The sequence below is a fragment of the Mus musculus genome, chromosome 3, assembly GCF_000001635.26.
Source record: "Mus musculus strain C57BL/6J chromosome 3, GRCm38.p6 C57BL/6J".
NCBI classification, from domain to species: domain Eukaryota; kingdom Metazoa; phylum Chordata; class Mammalia; order Rodentia; family Muridae; genus Mus; species Mus musculus.
This window is the reverse complement of record NC_000069.6, coordinates 106,111,769-106,133,014: the sequence shown is the minus strand read 5'-3', so window position 1 is coordinate 106,133,014 and position 21,246 is coordinate 106,111,769. Positions and strand designations below refer to the sequence as shown.

Sequence of the window (21,246 nt, the reverse complement as noted above, 5' to 3'; positions counted from 1 at the left end):
TTGTGTGACACTTTTAAAAAAACTGACTTCTAAACCCTATCAATTATCAATAGCATCTCAGCTAGGGGTGGAACTTCATGGCCTACTTTCCTCTCAATGGTGGTATTTGTCTGGTTTGACCTTTTGGAGTTCTTATGTATACTGTCACAACTGTTGTTAATTTGTGTGTCCCTACAACTGCTCTGTAGTATTTAGAAAACAGTTTCCTTGTATTTATCCTCTGCCTCTGGCTCCTACAATCTTTTGAAAACCCCTTCTGTGATGAGCCCTGAGCTGTAGGAGGAGAAGGGATATGACATAGATGTCTCATTTAGGGTTAAGCGCTCCAAGTTTCTTATTCTCTGTGCCTTGACTAGTTGCAGGTCTTTGTGTCAATTGCTATCTACTGCAGAAAGAAGTTTTTCTGCTAAGTTCTGGAAAGGCATTAAGTCACTAGGAGTCAGTTTGACACTGCTGATAAAGACTCTTGTAAGCCTCTTTGCTGGGCAGGTACTTCATGCTACACAGTCCATAGCGCATATCTAGCCACTGCTTCTAATTTCAGTATTACTAAAACAGTTCCAGATCCCCAGCAAGATTAACAGAAAGTTGTGGATTTTATTCCTCAGCAACCCCAGCAGCATTGCAAATACTACAGAGTCCTTGATAATGGTTCCTAGGCTACTGATTCATCACCAAACATCAAATATCTTCCACAGTAGAAAATGTATGGTGGTTGGCTCCACAATTTCTCTCTCTCTCTCTCTCTCTCTCTCTCTCTCTCTCTCTCTCTCTCTCTCTCTCTCTCTCTCTCTCTCTCTCTCTCTCTCTCCCTCTCCCTCCAACCCATACATAGCTGGTATTTCTAAGTAAAGAAAAGTTTTCAACAAAACTGTGAAAAATCAAGAACACCGATGTTTTGGCTACCAATTTTATTGCATAAGGTTAAAGGGAAGATAGTTACTTTTGGTGAGGAGTAAAGGAGAGTGCAGAAATTTCTGGAAGAATGGCATTAGGTTCATGGCCAGTTGCAGCAATTACAGCTGGTATCAAAAACAAGCCCTGCTTGACAATGCTGCTGGTATGTGATTCCATTGATGCACTGCCAAAAAGCATTTCTGTCATCTGCCACAGGGTAGAGGCCATCTGCTTTGTCGGCACAGAATCCACTGCCTCCAGAGCTTCCTCCGGAGCTTCCACCCCCACTCCCACTTCCTGGAGGAGTAGTCACTGGCTCGGAAGGCACGTCAGGAGCTGTGCAACCTGAAACATACAAGTAGAGTGAGTCGATGGGTGGGCTTGATGAAGCAGTGGCAGTAAAGTAAACTATGTGCATTATAGCCAGAATATGGATGCAATTAGCTGCAGTCTCACAACTGAAGAGGCTGTAAGACATAGCAGGAACTAAGAAAAGATGTAATGTGAATGCATGCCAGCATTATCTTGTTCTCTCTTTTGCTATCTAAGACATTCAAGAAAGACCTAATATGCAAAAACAGATATTTTTAAGATATGACTGTAAATACCTCTGAAAGAAAAACATGGGAACAGGTAGGAAGGTTGAAATATTCCCTGAGTGATGGAGTGGATATATAAGAATACAGGCAAAGCTTCCTGTTAATTCTCCCCAGGAGCCTAAGCAAGACATTGAATAAGGAACACACACCACACACACACACACACACACACACAGAGAGAGAGAGAGAGAGAGAGAGAGAGAGAGAGAGAGAGAGAGAGAGAAACTTGTATGTAAAAAAGTAAGCACAATTTCTTCAGACTCTTACAAACCTTGAAATCCTAGAAAATCTGATCTCACACACTCCAAAAATAAGCTTGGTTTTCCATAATTCCCTTAGAAATTAGGATTTAGGGAATGTCAATAACTTTTCTGTCACCTGGACAAGTGCAACAGACTGAAATGGGAAGAATATCCCAAGACAATAGGAGTGAGAATGCCAAGACTGCCTTTAAATTAATAAGCAGACATTATTAACACATACATACGTACATACATACATACATACATACACACACAGACACACACACAGGACACTAATGCAGTCATTTACCTTCAGTGGATATGCCAAGGGCTTTGTTCAAAGTAGAAGTCAGAGGAAATTTTCCCTGATCACAGAAAGAGCCAGTGAAGTCATCAAGGTCAATGGCCCAGATCATGGCACCTCCAAAATTGTTCTGCTTAAGCCACTGAGCCTGTTTAAGAGTAGAGGGTAGAAGGTTCCTTTGATTTCCTGAGCCTTGGGTCTGTTATGGCAGCAAATCCAAGGAGCTGGCCTTACCTTAACACTGAAGCTCTTGATATTGTCATAGCCAAGCCACTCGTTGGCCTTATAGGCATAGGGCACTTCTTGGGAGGCATCCCAGACCTCAGTGGCTCCACTTCTCAGAAAGGTGCAAATCTTTGAATGTCAAGAGAATCAAACCCTTTAAATATTAACCCCATTAAAGAGAAAACACATTATCTTCTTTCCATTCATATCCCCAGTTAGGGTTACCTAAATTTTACAATTCAGTTTTTTGTAGAAAGTAAAACTGAGTTATTTTCTCTTTGCATTGATGGAGATGAGACCCAGAACTTGCCATATTAAATAAGTACATGCTCTATCACCCTCACTTTATTACATCCCAAGTCTGAGATTCCACATTACACCAATCAGAATGAGTAAGATCAAAATCTCAGGTGACAGCAAATGCTGGTGAGGATGTGGAGAATGAGGAACACTCCTCCATTGCTGGTGGGATTGCAAGCTGGTACAACCACTCTTCAAATCAGTTTGGCGGTTCCTCAGAAAATTGGACATAGTACTACCTGAGATCCCAGCTATACCACTCCTGGGCATATACCCAGAAGATGCTCCAACATGTAATAAGAACACATATTCTACTATGTTCATAGCAGCCTTATTTATAATAGCCAGAAGCTGGAAAGAACCCAGATGTCCCTCCACAGAGGAATGGATACAGAAAATGTGGTACTTTTACACAATGGAGTACTATTTAGCTATTAAAAACAATGACTTCATGAAATTCTTAGGCAAAGGGATGGAACTAGAAAATATCGTCCTGAGTGAGGTAACCAAATCATAAAAGAACACATGTGGTATGCCTTCACTGACAAGTGGATAATAGCCCAGAGGCTCAGAATATCCAAGATACAATTCACAGACCACATGAAGCTCAATAAGAAAGAAGACCAAATTGTGGATACTTCCATCCTTCTTAGAAGGGGGAACAAAATACCCATGGGAGGAGATATAGAGACAATATATGGAGCAGAGACTGAAGGAATGGCCATTCAGAGACTGCCCCAACTGTGGATTCAACCCATATAAATTTACCAGAACCAGATACTATTTTGGATGCCAAGAAGTGATTGCTGACAGGAGCCTGATATAGTTGTCTCTTGAGAGTCTCTGCCAGTGCCTGACAAATACAGAAGTAGATGCTCTCAGGCAACCATTGGACTGAGCACAGGGTACCCAATAGAAGAGCTAGAGAAAGGACCCAAGGAGCTGAAGGGTTTGCAGCCCCATAGGAGGAACAACAATGTGAACCAACCAGTACCTCCAGAGCTCCCAAGAACTAAACCACCAACCAAAGAGTACACATGGAGGGATCCAGCCACATATGTAGCAGAGGGTGGCCTTGTTGGACATCAATGAAAGCAGAGGCCATTGGTCCTGTGAAGGTTCAATGCCCCAGTGTAGGGGAACGCCAGGACAGGGTAAGGGGAGTAGGTGGGTTGATGAGCAAGGGGAGGGGTGTAGGATAGGGCGGTTTCAGAAGGGAAATGAGGAAAGGGGATGATGTTTGAAATGTAAATAAAGAAAATATCTAATAAAAACTCAACAGAGGAGAAGTAAGGTAGAATGGAGATATACACATACATATACGTGTGTGTGTGTGTGTGTGTGTGTGTGTGTGTGTGTGTGTGTGTGTGTGCGTGCATAAGTTAGGGTACATAATTCACAGAGTACTATACAGCCAATATACTGACCTCATAGTAGGCCCAGAACCCAGCCTGTCTGGTATAGGGCCCAGCAGGGCCATCACCAGAGGTAGGGGCACCAATTCCATTATCAGAGGGGTTTCTCAGGATGAAGGTGTGTCCATACTCTGGGAATCCAACAATGAGCTTCTCAGCTGGGGCTCCATTGTTCTTCCAATAGTTCATGACATAATCCTGTAATGGCAGCAGGTTAGACACAGGACCTGACTAGTCAGTGGTCTGTGTTAGGATCCAGGCAAATTATATTGTTCATAATGGGTGGATTTATTTATTGGTAGTTTATTTTTCAAAATTTTGGGGTGAAATTATAGACATGGCCAATAACTTAAGATATTTACCTAAATAAATTAGCATCTGAACTAACATTAATCTGGAGCCTGATTTTCTATATGATTTATACCCCTTCCCCAGTGTGCATTTCTGTAGGGTCTTACCACATTGAGGTAGGCATTGCTACCAGTCTCAGTAGGGTATTTGTAAAGAGGACTATTCTCCCCAGTGTAGCCCTCCCAGGAGCCATGGAGGTCATATGTCATGACATGGATGAAATCCAGGTACCTGAGAGGTAGTAAGATTTAAAATTATTTCTGATAACTGTTTTTCACATCTACGCAAGCAAAGATGCCTTTTCCACAGCAAGTGTGCAGACAAGGTCTTTGAGCACAAGACATCTGAAGAATATGTACAATGCTTGAAAGGTTCTCACAGAAGTTTAGGATAAGGGCACCACTCACTTAGAAAGTTCAGGGATCTCATAGCCAGCCTGGATGTTGGAAATCCCACCAGCTACAGCAGCAGTAACCATCAGTCTGGGCCTGTTGCTCTCAATAGCCTCCTGCTCAAAAGCTTCACGCATTTCCTACAAAATAATTCAAGCATTCTTGAAGTTAATTTCAGCTATTTAAATAATAATAAATACATGTTTACACAGCATCTTTCTTCTCCAAAGTACTTTCAACTATTTTGTCTGACTTCAGTCTATCATATCTTAATAAAATCAATAATATAGATGGTATTAATTTAAAAATTACAGCTATGTTGTATGTGTGGAAGTTAGGAAATTGACACCAGAGTTCCACAGAAAGTTAATGGAATCCAAGATTGCAGATGACCAGTCAGAGCTCACTTGTATCACATCATTTTGAAGATACATTTTCTGCAGTACTCTTATATAGCTTTTAGTGATTTAGAAAGTTGCTTCCATACTCCTTGCAACACAGACATTTTATCCAATGAATTGATGAATTAGCCAATGGAGAAGGTGGGAATGGCTGGGCAACAGGTCCAATTCAGTGTCAGATGTTAATTCACCTACATTCTGTATGTGGTGGTTCTAATAGGTATGGCCTCATAGACTCAGATGTTTGAAAGCTTTGCACATAGAAAGCACCATTAAGAGGTATGGCCTATGTGGAGTTTGTGGGGCTTTGTTAGAGGAAGTGTGGAAAAGGGGGCTTTGAGATATCCTATCTTCAAGATATGCCCAATGTAGCACCCAGGCTTTCCCTGCTATCTAGGAATCAAGATGTAGAAATTTCAGTGCCTTCTCCAGCACCCATGCCTGCCTACACACTGCTATGTTTCCTGCCAGGACAATAATGGACTAAACATCTGAAACTGTAAAACAGCCCCAATTAAGCATTTTCTTTATGAGTGTTGCCATGGTTGACCTGGGGAAGAGACAGCAGAGGTGATCTGCACACTCTTCCCCAAGGTCCATTGTCTGCCTTCCAAAAATGCCACAGAAACATCTAGGTCAGACTGTTCCACATCAATCCCCTGCCTGTCAGGTTCACCTGGAGCACAGTCAGTAGAGATACACAGCACAACAATGGACCCTGAGGTCCATTGTCAGGTCCAAGCCTAGGCCTTTCTCCACCTCCCAAGGAGTCCTGCTTTAATAAAGAACTATTAAGCCAACATCAAGGACAAAGAAATGGTTAAAGATGCTTTAAGTCCAGTGTAAGAACACAATCAACTACAATAACAAGGGCAATATGGCACCACCATAGATCAGCTATCCTACTACAGCAAGACCTCGATATCCTAGCACAACTGAAGCAAAAGAAAAGACTTAAATCCAATTTTGTAAAGTGGATAGAGCTCTTTAAATCAATAAATCCCTTGAAGAAATACAGGAGAATACAATCAAATAGGTGAAGGAAATGAATAAAACTGTTCAAGACCTTAAAATGTGGATAGAAGCAATAGAGAAAACACAAACTGAGACAATCTTAAAACAGAAACTAAAGATGCAGTCAACGACATAATACAAGAGATAGAGGAGAGAATCTCGGGCACAAATGATACAAGAAATTGATGCATCAGTTTAAAATGCAAAATCTAAAACGTTCATAATGAAAAAATTCTAGATAAATTGAGACACTATGAAAAGAACAAACTTAAGAATAATAAGAATAGAAATAGAAGGAGATTGCTCACTCAAAGTCACAGAAAATATGTTCAACAAACTGGTAGGAGAAAATTTCTCTAACCTAAAGAAAAATGTCCCTATAAATGTACAAGAAGCTTACAGAACAACAACAAATACAGTGAGCCAGAAAAGAAAATCTACCTACTACATAAAAAATAAACAAAATGTTAAATGGGCAGAACAAAGAAAGAATATTAAAATATGAAAAAAGGCCAAGTAACATATACAGGCAGACCTATCAGAATTACATATGACATCTCAACAGAGACTTTAAATCCCAGAAGATCCTGGGCAGATGTCTTATAGAGCCTAGGAGATGACATCTGTCAGGACAGGCTACAATACCTAGCAAAACTTTCAATCACCATAGAAGGAGAACCAAGATATTCCATGAAAAAGAACAAATTTAAGCAATACCTTTCCACTTATCCAACACTACAAAGGATACTAGAAGGAATAAAAATCAAACAAAAGGAGAGTAATTACACCTATGAAAACACAAGAAATAAATAATTTCACATGAGCAAAAACAAAAGGAGAGAAACATACATTGTATAATATCAAACTAACAGAAAGTAACAATCATTGGTCATTAATATCTCTAAATACCAATTGACTCAATTCCCCAGTAAAAAAGACACATGCTAAGAGAGGGGATGCCTAAACAGAACCCATCATTTTACTGCATGCAAGAAACACCTTCAGAGTAAAGGGCTCTGGGAAAAGGTTTTCCAAGCAAATTGGCCCAATAAACAAGCTGGAGTAGCCATTCTAATATCTAATAAAATAGAGTTTCAAGCAAAAACAATCAAAAGAGATGGGGAAGGAAACTTCATAACACTAAACCAAAAATCTACCAAGATGTGGCCTCAATTCTGAATATTCTGAATATTTCAATTCTGAATATTAGGGGAATCCCAAACACAAGGGCATCCACATTAATGAAAGAAACATTATTAAAAATTAAATAAAACATTGAACTCCACACATTGATAGTAGGAGCCTTCAATACCCCACTCTCACCAATGGACAGGTCATTGAAAGACCACCAAACTTCTCAGCTGATAAACAACTTCAGCAAAGTGGCTGGATATAAAATTAACTCAAACAAATCAGTTCCCTTCCTTTATGTAAATGATAAATGGGCTGAGAAAGAAATTAGGGAAATAGTACCCATCACAATAGTCACAAATAATATAAAATATCTTGGGGAAACTCTAACCAAACAAGTAAAAAAATCTGTATTACAATAACTTCAAGTCTCTCAAGAAAGAAGTCAAAGAAGACCTCAGAAGATGGAAAGATCTCCCATGCTCATTGATTGGTAGGATTAACATAGTAAAAAATGGCAATCCTACCAAAATCTATCTACAGAATCAGGGCAACCCCCATCAAAATTCCAGCATAATTCTTCAAGTCCAAGTGGATCAAAGACCTCAATATAAAATCAGATACACTGAATCTAATGAGAGAAAGTGAGTCTTGAACTCATTGGCACGAGGGTAAATTTCCTAAACAGAACTCCAATGACTCAATCTCTAAAATCAAGAGTCATTGATAAATGGGACTTCATGAAACTGAAAAGCTTCCATAAGGCATAAGGCAAAGGACATAGTCAATAGGACAAATTGGCAACCAAGAGATTAGGAAAAAAATTCTTCACTCACCCCACCTCTGATAGAGGGCTAATATCCAAAATATATAAAGAACTCAAAAAGCTAACCTCCACAAAGCCAAACAACCAAATCAAAAAAAAAAAAAAAATGGGGTATGGAGCTAAACAGAGAATTAACAACAGAGGAATCTCAAATGGCTGAGAAGCACTTAAAGAAATGTTAAAAGTCCTTAGTCATCAGGGAAATGAAAATAAAATGACCCTGAGATTCCACCTTATACCAATCAGAATAATCAGAATAGCTAAGACCAAAAACTCAGGTAACAGCACATGTTAGTGAGAATGTGGAGAAAGAGGAACACTCCTCCATTGCTGGAGGGATTGCAAACTGGTACTACCACTCTGGAAACCAATCTGGAGGTTCCTGAGAAAACTGGAAATAGTTCTACCTGAAGACCCAGCTATACCACTCTTGGGCATATACCCAAATAACACTCCACCATACCACAAGGACATGTCCTCCACCACATTCATAGTAGCCTTATTTGTAACAGCCAGAAGCTGGAAACAATCCAGATATCCCTCGACTGAAGAATGGATACAGAGAATGTGGTTCATTTACACAATGGAATACTATTCAGCTGTTAAAAATGAAGACATCATGAATTTTGCAGGCGAATGAATGTAACTAGAAAATATCATCCTGAATGAGGTAACTCTGACCAAATAGTCCACACATGGTATGTACTCACTGATAAGTTGATATTAACCAAACGTATCAAATACCTAGGATACAACCTACAGACTGTCAGAAGTGTAACAAGTAAAAAGGCCCAAGTGAGGAGGCTTCAATTCCACTTAGATGGGGGAAGGAAATAATCATGGGAGAAAGAGGTAGGGAAGGTCCTAGGAGTTGGAGGAGGGGAACAGGATCAAACATGGGAGGACAGAAGAGAAACCATGCCCAAGAGAATAAATAGAAATAAGCAGCTTTGGGCAGGGGGCGGGGAGGTTGTGGGACCCTCTAGAAAGTACCAGAGACCCAAGATGTGAGAGACTCTCGGGACTCATTGAGAGCCACCTTAGCCAGAATGCCCAACATTGGGGAGAGGGAACTCAAAGAGTCTACCTCAATCAGATAAACAGGGCCTCAAGTGGAGAAACAGAATAACTAGCCCACAGTCAAAATTTTTGACCCAGAAGTGTTCCTATCTGAATGAACTACAGGGACAAAAATGGAGAAGAGAATGAAGGAAATGACTGGCCCAGCTTGCAATCCATCTCATGGGCGATCACCAAGGCCTGACACCACTACTATGCTATGATGTGCTTACAGACAGGAACCTCATATTGCTATCCTCAGAGAGACCCTACCAGCAGCTGACTGAGACAGCTACAGATACTTACACTCAACCATTGGACTGAAGTCAGGCACTGCTATTGTTAAATTAGGGGAAGGACTGAAGAAGCTGAAAGGGAGAGCAACCCCATAGGAAGAGCAGCAGTCTCAACTAACCTAGCTCCCTCCCCAGAAGCTCCCAGAGAGTATGCCACCAACCAGAAGCATACACTGACCAGTTTGAGGCCCTTGGCACAAATCTACCAGAGATCTACCTTGTCTGGCCTCAGTGGGAGAAAATGATTTTAAACCTCGAGAGACTTGAGGCCCCCAGGGAAGGGGGAGGCCTGCCTGGGGAGGGGAGCACCCTCTCAGAGGCAAGAGGGAGGAAGAATGGAATAAGGAACTGTGAGAGGAGGACCAAGGGAGTCAAAAGCCTCACTTTACCTAGAAAGCTCCTTGTGACCTTGCCAAAGGGAAGAATTAGGTGACTCTATTTGCTTTTGGATTCTGTAGACCTTGGATTTTGTGTATTTTATCACAGCATTTATCAAAATGTGCTACAGTTGCGGCTTATGTTTCAGTTCTCCAGCTACGATGTGTGTTCTTTAAAGTCAAGACTCTGCCTTACTCTTAGTTTTAACCTATTCCCAATAACTACCACAGAGCATAAATTACTCAATAACAACAGGCAGCTTTTGTACAATGATGCTAACCAATGACTCTAACAGACATCACAGGTATTTATGACACCAGCTATGTGATGTCCAAATTACTCTTGCCCTTTTAGTACCTTAGTTATTTATCTGTAAAATAAAGGTCATAATGCTTAAGGAACCTATATTATTTAGTAAATGTCAAGATAAAGTGAAATGTGGTTCTGAAACCAGCATGGAAAGTAATGTGCAGCATATAGATTGTTCAAGGACATCATGATATCTAAGGAACTTTCTTATGCTAAGAATCCAAATCTATAATCCCACAGTCATGTTTGGTTTTATTGTGCAAGCACCTGGTCCTCATTGAAAAAAAAAAAAAACAATAGACTTTGAATATTATAGGGCTAACATCTTTTCGTGGTTTCCTCACCTTCACCAGGACAGTGAAGAGATGCTTGTCCTGAGGAGGGCTCCCACGTGAGCCTGGGTATTCCCAGTCCAGGTCCAGTCCATCAAACCCATACTGACGCAGAAATTTGATGACTGAGGTAATGAAGGTCTGGCGGTTCTGAGAAGTGGAAACCATGGTAGTGAAACTGAGGGAAACCAAAAAAGTCAGAGTAAGGCCTTGATGTTTTTGAACACAGTGGAATAAAAATAGTTTAAAGTTCAATTTTTGCCTCACAGTCCTTGACCAGGACCTGACTGAAGACTAAAGTGTATTCCAGGGCTATCCTGGTTTCTCTTTGCAATCACTACTCTTACCAGCCACAGTACCTCAGCATTCACTTTATTTTGCTATTCTTCCAAACTCCCAGTTCAAACATTTTCCTAAAATGCCTTTGTTGTTTTGAATACCCAACTAACAGTTCAGATCATTCTATCTTCAAATAAGCCCCCAGTTCATATATACTCAAATATGTCTTATTTCATATACATGGTCTCATTTTTCTTTCTTGAAAAGACAGACAAAAGATATACAGGACCTTCACTAGACCTTGCAGCCTTCATATATTTTAAGATATTTTTTCTGAAGTAGGCAGCTAAAGCTCAGAGAATGGTGTCCCAAACATCCATCCAAAATTATCCATATAAATGTCACAGTAGTTAATCTAAAATCTTCTGATAAGTATTGATGATCTGATGTGATAATTTATTAAGTAAAAAAATCATTTAATGAATCTTCATAATATCCATCTGGAATTTTGAAGTATAAAAGGACATGGATTATGCTAAATGAATGAGTGGTTTTCTAGAGAGAACTTACGGAGCAGTTCCAAAGTTCCAGCCTCCAATTGCCAGGAGGGTTTTCAGTTTGCTGTTCCTATAAAGCAACAGAGAAATTTTTAAATTCCTGGCTCCTGACATTTAAAATAGCATTTCTGTTTATGATATTGAGATTGCTCAAATTATTCATGGTAGGACTGATGTGGTACTATTTACTTGACTTATTTGAGCAATTTTTTCCATTACTGAAACTTTGTTTACAAAAGCTCTTTGTATTATCACCATAAATAACATCAGGGATAAGCATAGAAATCAGAGTTATATAATTGTTGGATTTATTGCTAGCAATATTTGCACTACATATAACTTAAAAAGCATAATTGGTGCAATGTCCTTTCCTCACGTAAAATGTTAAATGTTGCTTAAGCATAATCATATTTTATCCTTTATTTAACTAATATAAGCTAATTGGAGTATCACTGCAAACACAGGTAACAAGTGAAAAGGGGGCAATGGAATTATATAAAATTAAAGCTACTACACAGCAAAGGCATAAAGGCAATAAAAAAACATAATATGTAGATCACAGGATTTGTAGCTGGGTGATATCAATAGCTACCTTTCTCTTCGGGTAGCATGCAGAATACCTTAGAGTACCTTCCAACATCACAAATGCTAGGAGGTAGAGGTGAACATTCTAGTTTGACACCAGTTTAATTCCTCCATATTTTATGATATAAGTGATGGTGTACTCAGAAATAGAGCCTTATCATTACACTGTAGAAAATAACCAACAGCCTTAGTAATAGCCTATGATTGAGGGGATTGGTTAGGGACCATTTTGACCAGTGATTTAATACAGTGTAACCCACTCTTGACACATGAAGGTTTTTTTGTTTTTTTTTTTTTTTTTTTTTTGGTGCATAAGATTTTGAGTTGAGACCAGAAACCACAACAGCACCTAGAAAATGACCCCCACACATTCCCTCAGTGCCAGACTTCCTCCAACTGTCCTTCCTCCATTTGTCATCATATTCTCACAGCACAACTCTGGTTTTCTCATGCCACACCAGAGGCCATGCTATCCACCAGAATCCCAGGTAGGCTGGTTGTGTGTATACTGCCCCACTTTCTCAGTGTTTGCCAAGCCCATGGCTACTTGCCCTCCTTGTTACTGTATCCCAGCACCTAACTCCAGAGGAGGCATCCTGATATACCAGAGTATATAGTAGCCACCAAAACAACAGATAGTCCACCCACCGCAGCACTGTCCCTACTCAGTGCCCTGTATCCTAGTCCCTCCCAGTCATGACATACACCTCTATCACCATATCCAGCATCCAAAATCTGATGAGGACCACTGGCTGGACCAGAGGTCATACCTGGCACCAGAACTCCAGGCTCTAACTTGAGTAAGCAACATGTTCTCAACCACAGGCCACTCCAGAGGGCCAGAGGGGATACAGAAATCAAGAGGAAAAACACACACCAAATAAAGACAAACTCAGAAATTATCACCTAGAGCTATAATTATCTCCAAATCATAATCCTAAGTGCCACTGTAAAAACACAATCAAAAACAGCCAAGATAAAGTGTCCCCATCAGAGACAAGCTATCCCACTATGGAAAGCACAGAATGTTCTAACACAGCTAAATCACAAGAAAACAACCATAAAACCAACTTTATGAAAATGATAAAGATCCCCAAGGGGAAATGAATAAATCTCTTAAAGAAATTGAGGAAAAGACAAACAAAACAACTGGAAGAAATAAATAAATATCTTAAAGAAAGCCCAAAAAAGCAAACAAACAGTGGAAGAATTTGAACAAAATAGTTCAAGATCAGAAAATGGAAATAGAAGCAATAAAGAAAACAAAAACTGAGGGAATTCTGTCAAATAATAGTCAAAACACCAAATGCACAAAAAAAGAAAGAATATTAAAAGAAGTAAGGGGGAAATGTCTAAAGGAAGACATACCAGAATTACACCAGACTTCTCAGCGGAGTCTATGAGAGCTAGAAGATCCTGAGCAGATGTTATACAGACCCTAAGAGAACACAAATGCCAGCCCAGGCCACTATACCCAGCAAAATTATTTTTATTCTAATGCATTTTTATTAGGTATTTTCTTCATTTACATTTACAATGCTATCCCAAAAGTTCCCAATGCCCTCCCCTTCACTCTCCTCTCCCCCCCCCCCCCCCACTTCTTGGCCCTGGCGTTCCCCTGTACTTAGGCATATAAAGTTTGCAAGACCAAAGGGCCTCTCTTTCCACCGATGGCCGACTAGGCCATCTTCTGATACATATGCAACTAGAGACACGAGCTCCGGGGGGTACTGGTTAGTTCATATTGTTGTTCCACCTATAGGGTTGCAGATCCCTTTAGCTCCTTGAGTACTTTCTCTAGCTTCTCCGTTGGGGGCCCTGTGTTCCATCCAATAGCTAACTGTGAGCATCCACTTCTGTGTTTGCTAGGCCCAAGAATAGCTTCACAAGAGACAGCTATATCAGGGTCCTTTCAGCAAAATCTTGCGAGTGTATGCAATGGTGTCAGCATTTGGAGGCTGATTATGGGATGGATCCCCGGGTATGGCAGTCTATAGATGATCCATCCTTTCATCTCAGCTCCAAACTTTGTCTCTGTAACTCCTACCATGGGTGTTTTGTTCCCAATTCTAAGAAGGTGACAGCAGATGCTGGTGAGGATGTAGAGAAAGAGGAACACTCCTCCACTGCTGGTAGGATTGCAAGCTTGTACAACCACTCTGGAAATCAGTCTGGCAGTTCCTCAGAAAATTGGACATAGTACTACCAGAGGATCCTGCAATACCTCTCCTGGGCATATATCCAGAAGATGTTCCAACCAGTAAGAAGGACGCATGCTCCACTATGTTCATAGCAGCCTTATTTATAATAGCCAGAAGCTGGAAAGAACCCAGATGCCCCTCAACAGAGGAATGGATACAGAAAATGTGGTACATTTACACAATGGAGTACTACTCAGCTATTAAAAAATGAATTTATGAAATTCCTAGGCAAAGGGATGGACCTGGAGGGCATCATCCTGAGTGAGGTAACCCAATCACAAAAGAACTCACATGATATGTACTCACTGATAAGTGGATATTAGCCCAGAAACTTAGAATACCCAAGACATAAGATACAATTTGTAAAACACATGAAACTCAAGAAGAATGAAGACCAAAGTGTGGACACTTTGCCCCTTCTTAGAATTGGGAACCAGCAAAACTCTTAATTACCATAGATAGAGAAACCAAGATATTCCATGACAAAAATTTACATAATATCTTTCCACAAATCCAGACCTACAGAAATAATAGATGGAAAACTCCAACACAAGGAGGGAAAGCACACCCTAGAAAAAGCAAGAAAGTACTCTTTCAAAAACCCCAAAAGAATATAGCTACACAAACATAAAAATAACATCAAAAATAACAGGGAACAACAATATTCCTGACTATCTCTTAAAATCAATGGATTCATTTCCCCAATAAAAAGACATAGAAAAGCAGACTGGATATGTAAATAGGACCCAGCATTTTGCTGCATACAAGAAACACAACCTCAGTGTCAAAGACACACACTACCTCAGTGTAAAAGGCTATAAAGCAATTTTCCAAGCAAATGGTCCCAGGAAACAAGCTGGAGTAGCCATTCTAATATCAAGTAAAATCAACTTTCAACCAAAAGTCATCAAAAAAGGTAAGGAAGGACACTTCATACTCATCAAAGGAAAGATCTACAAGAAGATCTCTCAATTCTGAACATCTATGCTCCTAATGCAAGAGTACCCACATTCATAAATGAAACTTTACTAAAGCTCAAAGCGCACATTGTATCCCTCTGATCTCCTTTTGTTGTCTAATTGCTCTGGCTAGGACTTCAAGTACTAGAAAGGGCAATTTGCAAATTCATCTGGAATAACAAAAAACCTAGGATAGCAAAAACTATTCTCAACAATAAAAGAACCTCTGGTGGAATCATCATCCCTGACCTCAAGCTGTACAACAGAGCCATAGTGATAAAGCTTACATGGTATTGGTACAAAGACATGCAGGTAGATAAATGGAATAGAATTGAAGACCCAGAAATGAACCCATACACCTATGGTCATTTAATATTTGACAAAGGAGTTAAAACCATGCAGTGAGAAGAAAGACATCATTTTTAACAAATGGTGCTGGTTAAACTGAATGTCAGCTCAAGTTCCAGTGGATCAAGGACATCCACATAAAACCAGATACACTGAAACTAGTAGAAAAGAAAGTGAGGAAGAACCTCGAACACATGGGCACAGGTGAAATTTTCCTGAACAGGACACCAATAGCTTATGCTGTAAGATCAAGACTTGACAAAAGGGACCTCACAAAACTGTAAACTTCTGTAAGGCAAAAGACAGTCAATAGGACAAAACAGCAGCCAACAGATTGGGAAAAGATCTTTACCAATCCTACATCTGATAGAGAGCTAATATCCAATATATACAAAAAACTCGAGAAATTAGACTCTAGAGAAACAAATAACCCTATTAAAAATGGGGTACAACCACTCTGGAAATCAGTTTGGAAGTTTGGGAGGGGAAATGAGGAAAGGGGATAAAATTTGAAATGTAAATAAAGAAATTATCTAATAATTTAAAAGGAGAAAAAAGAAACAAAAAAATCAAATATGTATATATATAAAGAAGTGGAAGGAAGGATTAAGGAGATGTTGCTCAACAAATATAAACTTTAATGAAATAGGAATCAAAAGTTCAAGAGCTCATCTTTAAACACCGTTTCTATAATTCATAGCACTGTGTAGTATTTTGAAAAGCATTAGAAGTTTATTTAAAATATTTTATCATAAGAATGTGTGAAGAATGTTTGCTGTTTTCACATGAACCACACTACAATTTGTACTTATTTCAGAATATCAATGCATGCATGTGGTCAACAAAAAAACAGTAACAAGGAAGTGTCTGTGCAGAGGTTCTTGGCCCTGGTGATAATGACATGTATGTATTTTATCATGTGGATCAAGCCAAAAATGAAACAGAATAATCACAGAAGAGAGGATAGAAAGACTGTAGGAAACAAACAAGAAAGTAGATTACAAGAAAGTGTTTTTTGGACACAACAGAGAAGTTATGCATATGAATTCATAGCAATTATAACAGCATGCACCAACATGTCCACAACCTCAGGCCAAACAGAATATTATCATGGAGAGAGAAGACTGGCAAAAGGTTCCATCCCTCTCTGAAGCAACTAGTGCAGATTGATAGCCTCTGGGAGAGTCTATTTTCTTGTAGGGTGTGATTCCTAATAGGTAAACCTTAATAAACCTTACTGCAGTGGATGACATGTACCCCAAAATATATGGACAACACAAATTATATTCACTGGCTTTAAAACAAAAACAAGAACACTAGGTTGCATAGGTAGAAAAAGGGGGAGCATCTGGGAAGGTTTGGAAAGAGAATAGTATGATTTGAATACATTATACAAATTCTTACAATTAATTTTATAATAGGTAAAGTTACATAGATAGATAGATAGATAGATAGATAGATAGATAGATAGATAGATAGATAGATGATGGATAGATAGATAGATAGATAGATGATAGATAGATAGATAGATAGATAGATAGATAGATAGATAGATAGATAGATGATAGATACATAGATACATGATAGATAGATAGATAGATAGATAGATAGATAGATAGATAGATAGATAGATGATAGATAGATAGATAGATGATAGATAGATAAATAGATAGATAGATAGATAGATAGATAGATAGATAGATAGATAGATAGATACATAGATACATAGATACATAGATACATAGATACATAGATACATGATAGATAGATAGATATAGATAGATAGATAGATAGATAGATAGATAGATAGATAGATAGATGATAGATAGATAGATAGATAGATAGATAGATAGATAGATAGATACATAGATACATAGATACATGATAGATAGATAGATATAGATAGATAGATAGATAGATAGATAGATAGATAGATAGATAGATAGATAGATGATAGATAGATAGATAGATAGATAGATAGATAGATAGATAGATACATAGATACATAGATACATAGATACATAGATACATAGATACATGATAGATAGATAGATATAGATAGATAGATAGATATAGATAGATAGATAGATAGATAGATAGATAGATAGATAGATAGATAGATTAGGCATTGAATTGTTACATATCACAAATCTGTTGGTTATGAATAACATCTTCAGAATCAATGATGGTAGTAACTATTGGTCCAAAAGATATAACTTTGATATCTATTTTCCCCTTTCTTTTACCTGTTTTTCAAGTCATTGAAAGCTTTATAGAGAGTAACATCATTCCATTCTATGGTGGTGATCTCATTGTTCTGCATCCCAGCAAAGGCATAGATCAGGTGAGTACACAGGCAGGGGTTAATGTCATCAGGCTTGAAGCTCCCCAGACCTGGCCGATACTGGGCCCAGTTGGTGAAATAGCATATCAGATTGTAGGCAGACCCTGTGGTGATCAGGAAAAAGTATGATGGTCTGGTATATTGGGTACTGAACTGTGAAAACAGTTGGGGTTCTGCTTCTGTTTCCCTACCTGCCTCAGAGTCCTGATCTCCAAATATAGGTGGCTACTGTGAGCACTGTTACACGGAAATCAAGAGATGGTAAAAATACATTTGGGGATCTTGAAACAAAAATGCCCATAGTTCAGGAAGCTCAGTGGTCTCAGAAAAACTAATGGATAAGAATTATAAACTCATAGGTGGTCAACTTACAGAAACCAGCAATAGCAGCTGAGCTAAAGTCTACTCCCCCATAATGCAAACCCATCTCTCTTTCTCTAATATGTTTTATCTCCTGGTACATTTTTCCAAATATAACAATACTGGAATGTATTTTTACTTAATTTTATTAACCAGACAGTATGTAAATTAAGATATTTAAGTTTTATGGTAATTAACTGTTTTGTCAAAAGTACAACATAGAATCAGTGTCTTACCCAGCTGAGCATTCAGCAGAAGAGCCAGACCTAGACAGAGAAAACAGACAGTTATTGTGAAGCAGTTGCCTGAATCTTCTAGGATATAACTCTAGAGCCTTATGATCCATCCTGCTTACCATGTGTTGTAACAGCCCAAGTGAAACTTTGCAGTTGTGTAAAGTGGTAACCTTTTCAGTAAACATTCTTTGATCTACACTTTACCACTTGGTCAAAAAATGGTCTCTATCCTTTTGGACACTCTGTGCCATAATTTTTGTAAGTGTTAAGTCTACTATGTGTGAATCATGGCAGACTGAAATTGCTCCAAATTCACAGTGCTCAGTGACCAAAGAATCAAATATGCCTCATTTCCCAGAGCTGATATGAGCTCAGTACTTCAACAGAGAAAGCATCCTCAAAAGCAGAGAGTCAAGCTGGAGGAACATGTTGCTAACATCTTCAGAGAAATTTTGCTAGAGAAGATACACATCCAGATACTTCTCCTTGGCTTCAACAGAGAACTTTCTTAAGACATTATCTCCCTCTATAGCCCATGCTGCCCTTGACCTAGAGAACCTCCTGCCTGTGCCACTTAAGTATGGAGACCACAGGTTTGAATCACTGTCAAGAGAACTGGGCCACTTATTTCAGCATCTTTTATATACCAGGCTTTGGAATCCCTTTGAAAGAGGCTTTAAAGCATAACAAAGTTTCTAAAGTACAAATTTAGAGCAGCTTGTAAGTTTTAGACATGAATTGGCTCTAAACAACTACTGAATCAACCACTTATTGAATGTCTGGGAGTGACAGTTATGTCATCATCATCTCAGCAGAATTATAAAGGAAAATAAATAATCCAGCAGAAAGCAGAGCAAAGAAAATTTGCATATTTCTGTGACGATTGCTACTGATTGTTTGTTTGTTTGTTTTTGTTTTATCTCCAAAGGAACTATTTCCTATTTACAGAAAAGTAAATAAACATATCAATTTAAGGCAGGTGGTGAAGGAAGATTAGGAAGGAATGAATGGCTGGAAATGACAGAAAAGAGTAAGACAGGTACCGAAAGACAAGGAGACTTACTTTTAGCACCATAACATGCCAGTGATGTGAGCTTAGAGAGCAAGAGAAAGACTTATTGTATTGTATGAGAAAAGAAAATTTGCAATGAGAAGGAAGAAACAGAAATGCCAGAAGTCATGCACTGACTGTTCCCTGGTTATGAGATCTTAAGAGGAAAGGATGCACGGCAAAGCCAAAGCTCTGGCTCTAACTACAAACTCACCTGTGACGAGAAGTAGCTTGGCCATCGTTCCTCCCGTACTGCTCCAGGAGAACCTCAAATGGCTTTTTATAACACCTGAGTGCTTACTTATCATAAGGGTTTCTAAGTGGTCAGGACTTAAGCCAGATGTGTGTGACCAATCACTTTATTCCTAGATCTCCCTTGCAGATTTGGCTGCTTAGATCTCTCACCTCTGTCATAACCTTTCCTGCCCTGTATGGACAAAATAACACCGTGTCTCCTTCAAAAGGTCATGTAGACCAATAGAAATGACCTTGAATCTTAATAGCCTTTTTGGCAGTTCCCAGTGTGGACAACCACCTGTTCATATACTAGCGTTCTTTCATTGTGTGGACATTTCATGACTGGCGTAAAAGAATGTTCTTATTGGAAAATAAACACTAGAAACCCTTGGAAATTATTAGCTGCTTTAAAACTGTTTTCTTTTATGGAATTTTTATATGCAACATGTATAATCTGTGCCTAAAGAACTTTTCCTCTTTAAGGGATACTTCCTAAACATTCTGTCTATTCCTGTTCTTAAGAGTGACTCCAAGTTAAAATTATAACGTAATTTGGTTTAAAACTTTATGAATGGGAAATTAATCCTGATTACAATTCATTCTAGCAGATTTCTACTTTAGACAAAATGTTTTACTCATTATTCCTGACAATTGCACTAATGTATAGCTATAAACATAAACATTTGGAAGGCAATTTAACACCATTTCCATTTTGCAAAAGATAGAAATAGGTTCTCCAAACTCTTGATTAGTTTTAAAGTACCAAACATAAAGTCCTTGCTGCAGAACAGGCCTAAAATCCAACCAAAAAGGTCACTGGTTAACCCCATAGAAGTCACTTCACACTGGTACCAATAAAATCATCTTGCCTGACAGATGAGTATTAAAATATACATTTTCTACTACCTTGTAAAATGAATAGCGTTTCTTCACCAGCAGACCACAAAGCACAATATGAAAGGTGGAAGCTTCCAGATTAGTTCCAACTTGATTTCTCTGTGCCCTACAGTAACAGGCTGTAGTTTCTTCAGCAGGAAGGTCTAACAAGCTAGTTCTCGTGGGTGAGCAAGAGCAATGGGAATAGCCTGAACTGTTCAGGGATTATCAAGGCCTTCCTGATTAACAACCATAGGAAATATCCCATGGTTAGCACTGGGATTTTTGTTCATTTAACCTATGGCTTCTGGAAACATCATCCACTAACATGGAGTATTTCAGTTAAAATTTTTCTTAAAAATTATTTGTTTAGGAAAGCACAAAAGTGTCAGTGGAAACCCCTATGGAAGAGTTAGGGGAAGGATTAAAGAAGCTGAAGGAAACTGCAACTCCATAAGAAAAATCATCAACTCAGACCCCTCAGAGTTCACAGAGACTAAACAACCAAAGAGCATACATGGGCTGGTCCATGGACCCCGGCTCATAGATAGTAGAGGACTGCCTTGTCTAGCCTCAGTGGTAGAGGATGTGCCTAATCCTATAAAGACTTGATGAACCAGGGAAGGGGATGTGGTGACAGGGTGAGCTTTGGGTGGGTGGGGAGGTGGGAAACACTCTCTCAAAGGCAAAGGGGAAGGAGGATGGGGTGAAGAACTCTTGTAGGGGGGACCAGGAAAGGGGC

General features: G+C 39.0%; 1 protein-coding gene across 1 annotated transcript; it reads right to left on the bottom strand.

The window, feature by feature from the left end:
* Positions 1-896: 896 nt before the first annotated feature.
* Positions 897-19,633, bottom strand: Chia1 (chitinase, acidic 1). Its single transcript, NM_023186.3, has 11 exons — positions 19,606-19,633; positions 18,341-18,370; positions 17,647-17,848; positions 11,321-11,377; positions 10,484-10,649; positions 4,741-4,865; positions 4,441-4,564; positions 3,995-4,180; positions 2,277-2,396; positions 2,049-2,190; positions 897-1,242 (listed from the first exon to the last, which is right to left on the bottom strand). Exons 1-11 carry the CDS (start codon positions 19,628-19,630, stop codon positions 998-1,000), a joined length of 1,422 nt encoding a protein of 473 aa, NP_075675.2. The 5' UTR covers positions 19,631-19,633; the 3' UTR covers positions 897-997.
* Positions 19,634-21,246: the final 1,613 nt, after the last annotated feature.

Excerpts from the sequence above, each read along its gene's own strand:
- Chia1 (NM_023186.3), bottom strand. The coding sequence starts at position 19,630 with ATGGCCAAGCTACTTCTCGTCACAG. Across the intron at positions 4,181-4,440 it reads GCAATGCCTACCTCAATGTG|GATTATGTCATGAACTATTG; the intron begins GTAAGACCCTAC and ends CTGCCATTACAG. Across the intron at positions 1,243-2,048 it reads CCTTGGCATATCCACTGAAG|GTTGCACAGCTCCTGACGTG; the intron begins GTAAATGACTGC and ends TGTATGTTTCAG.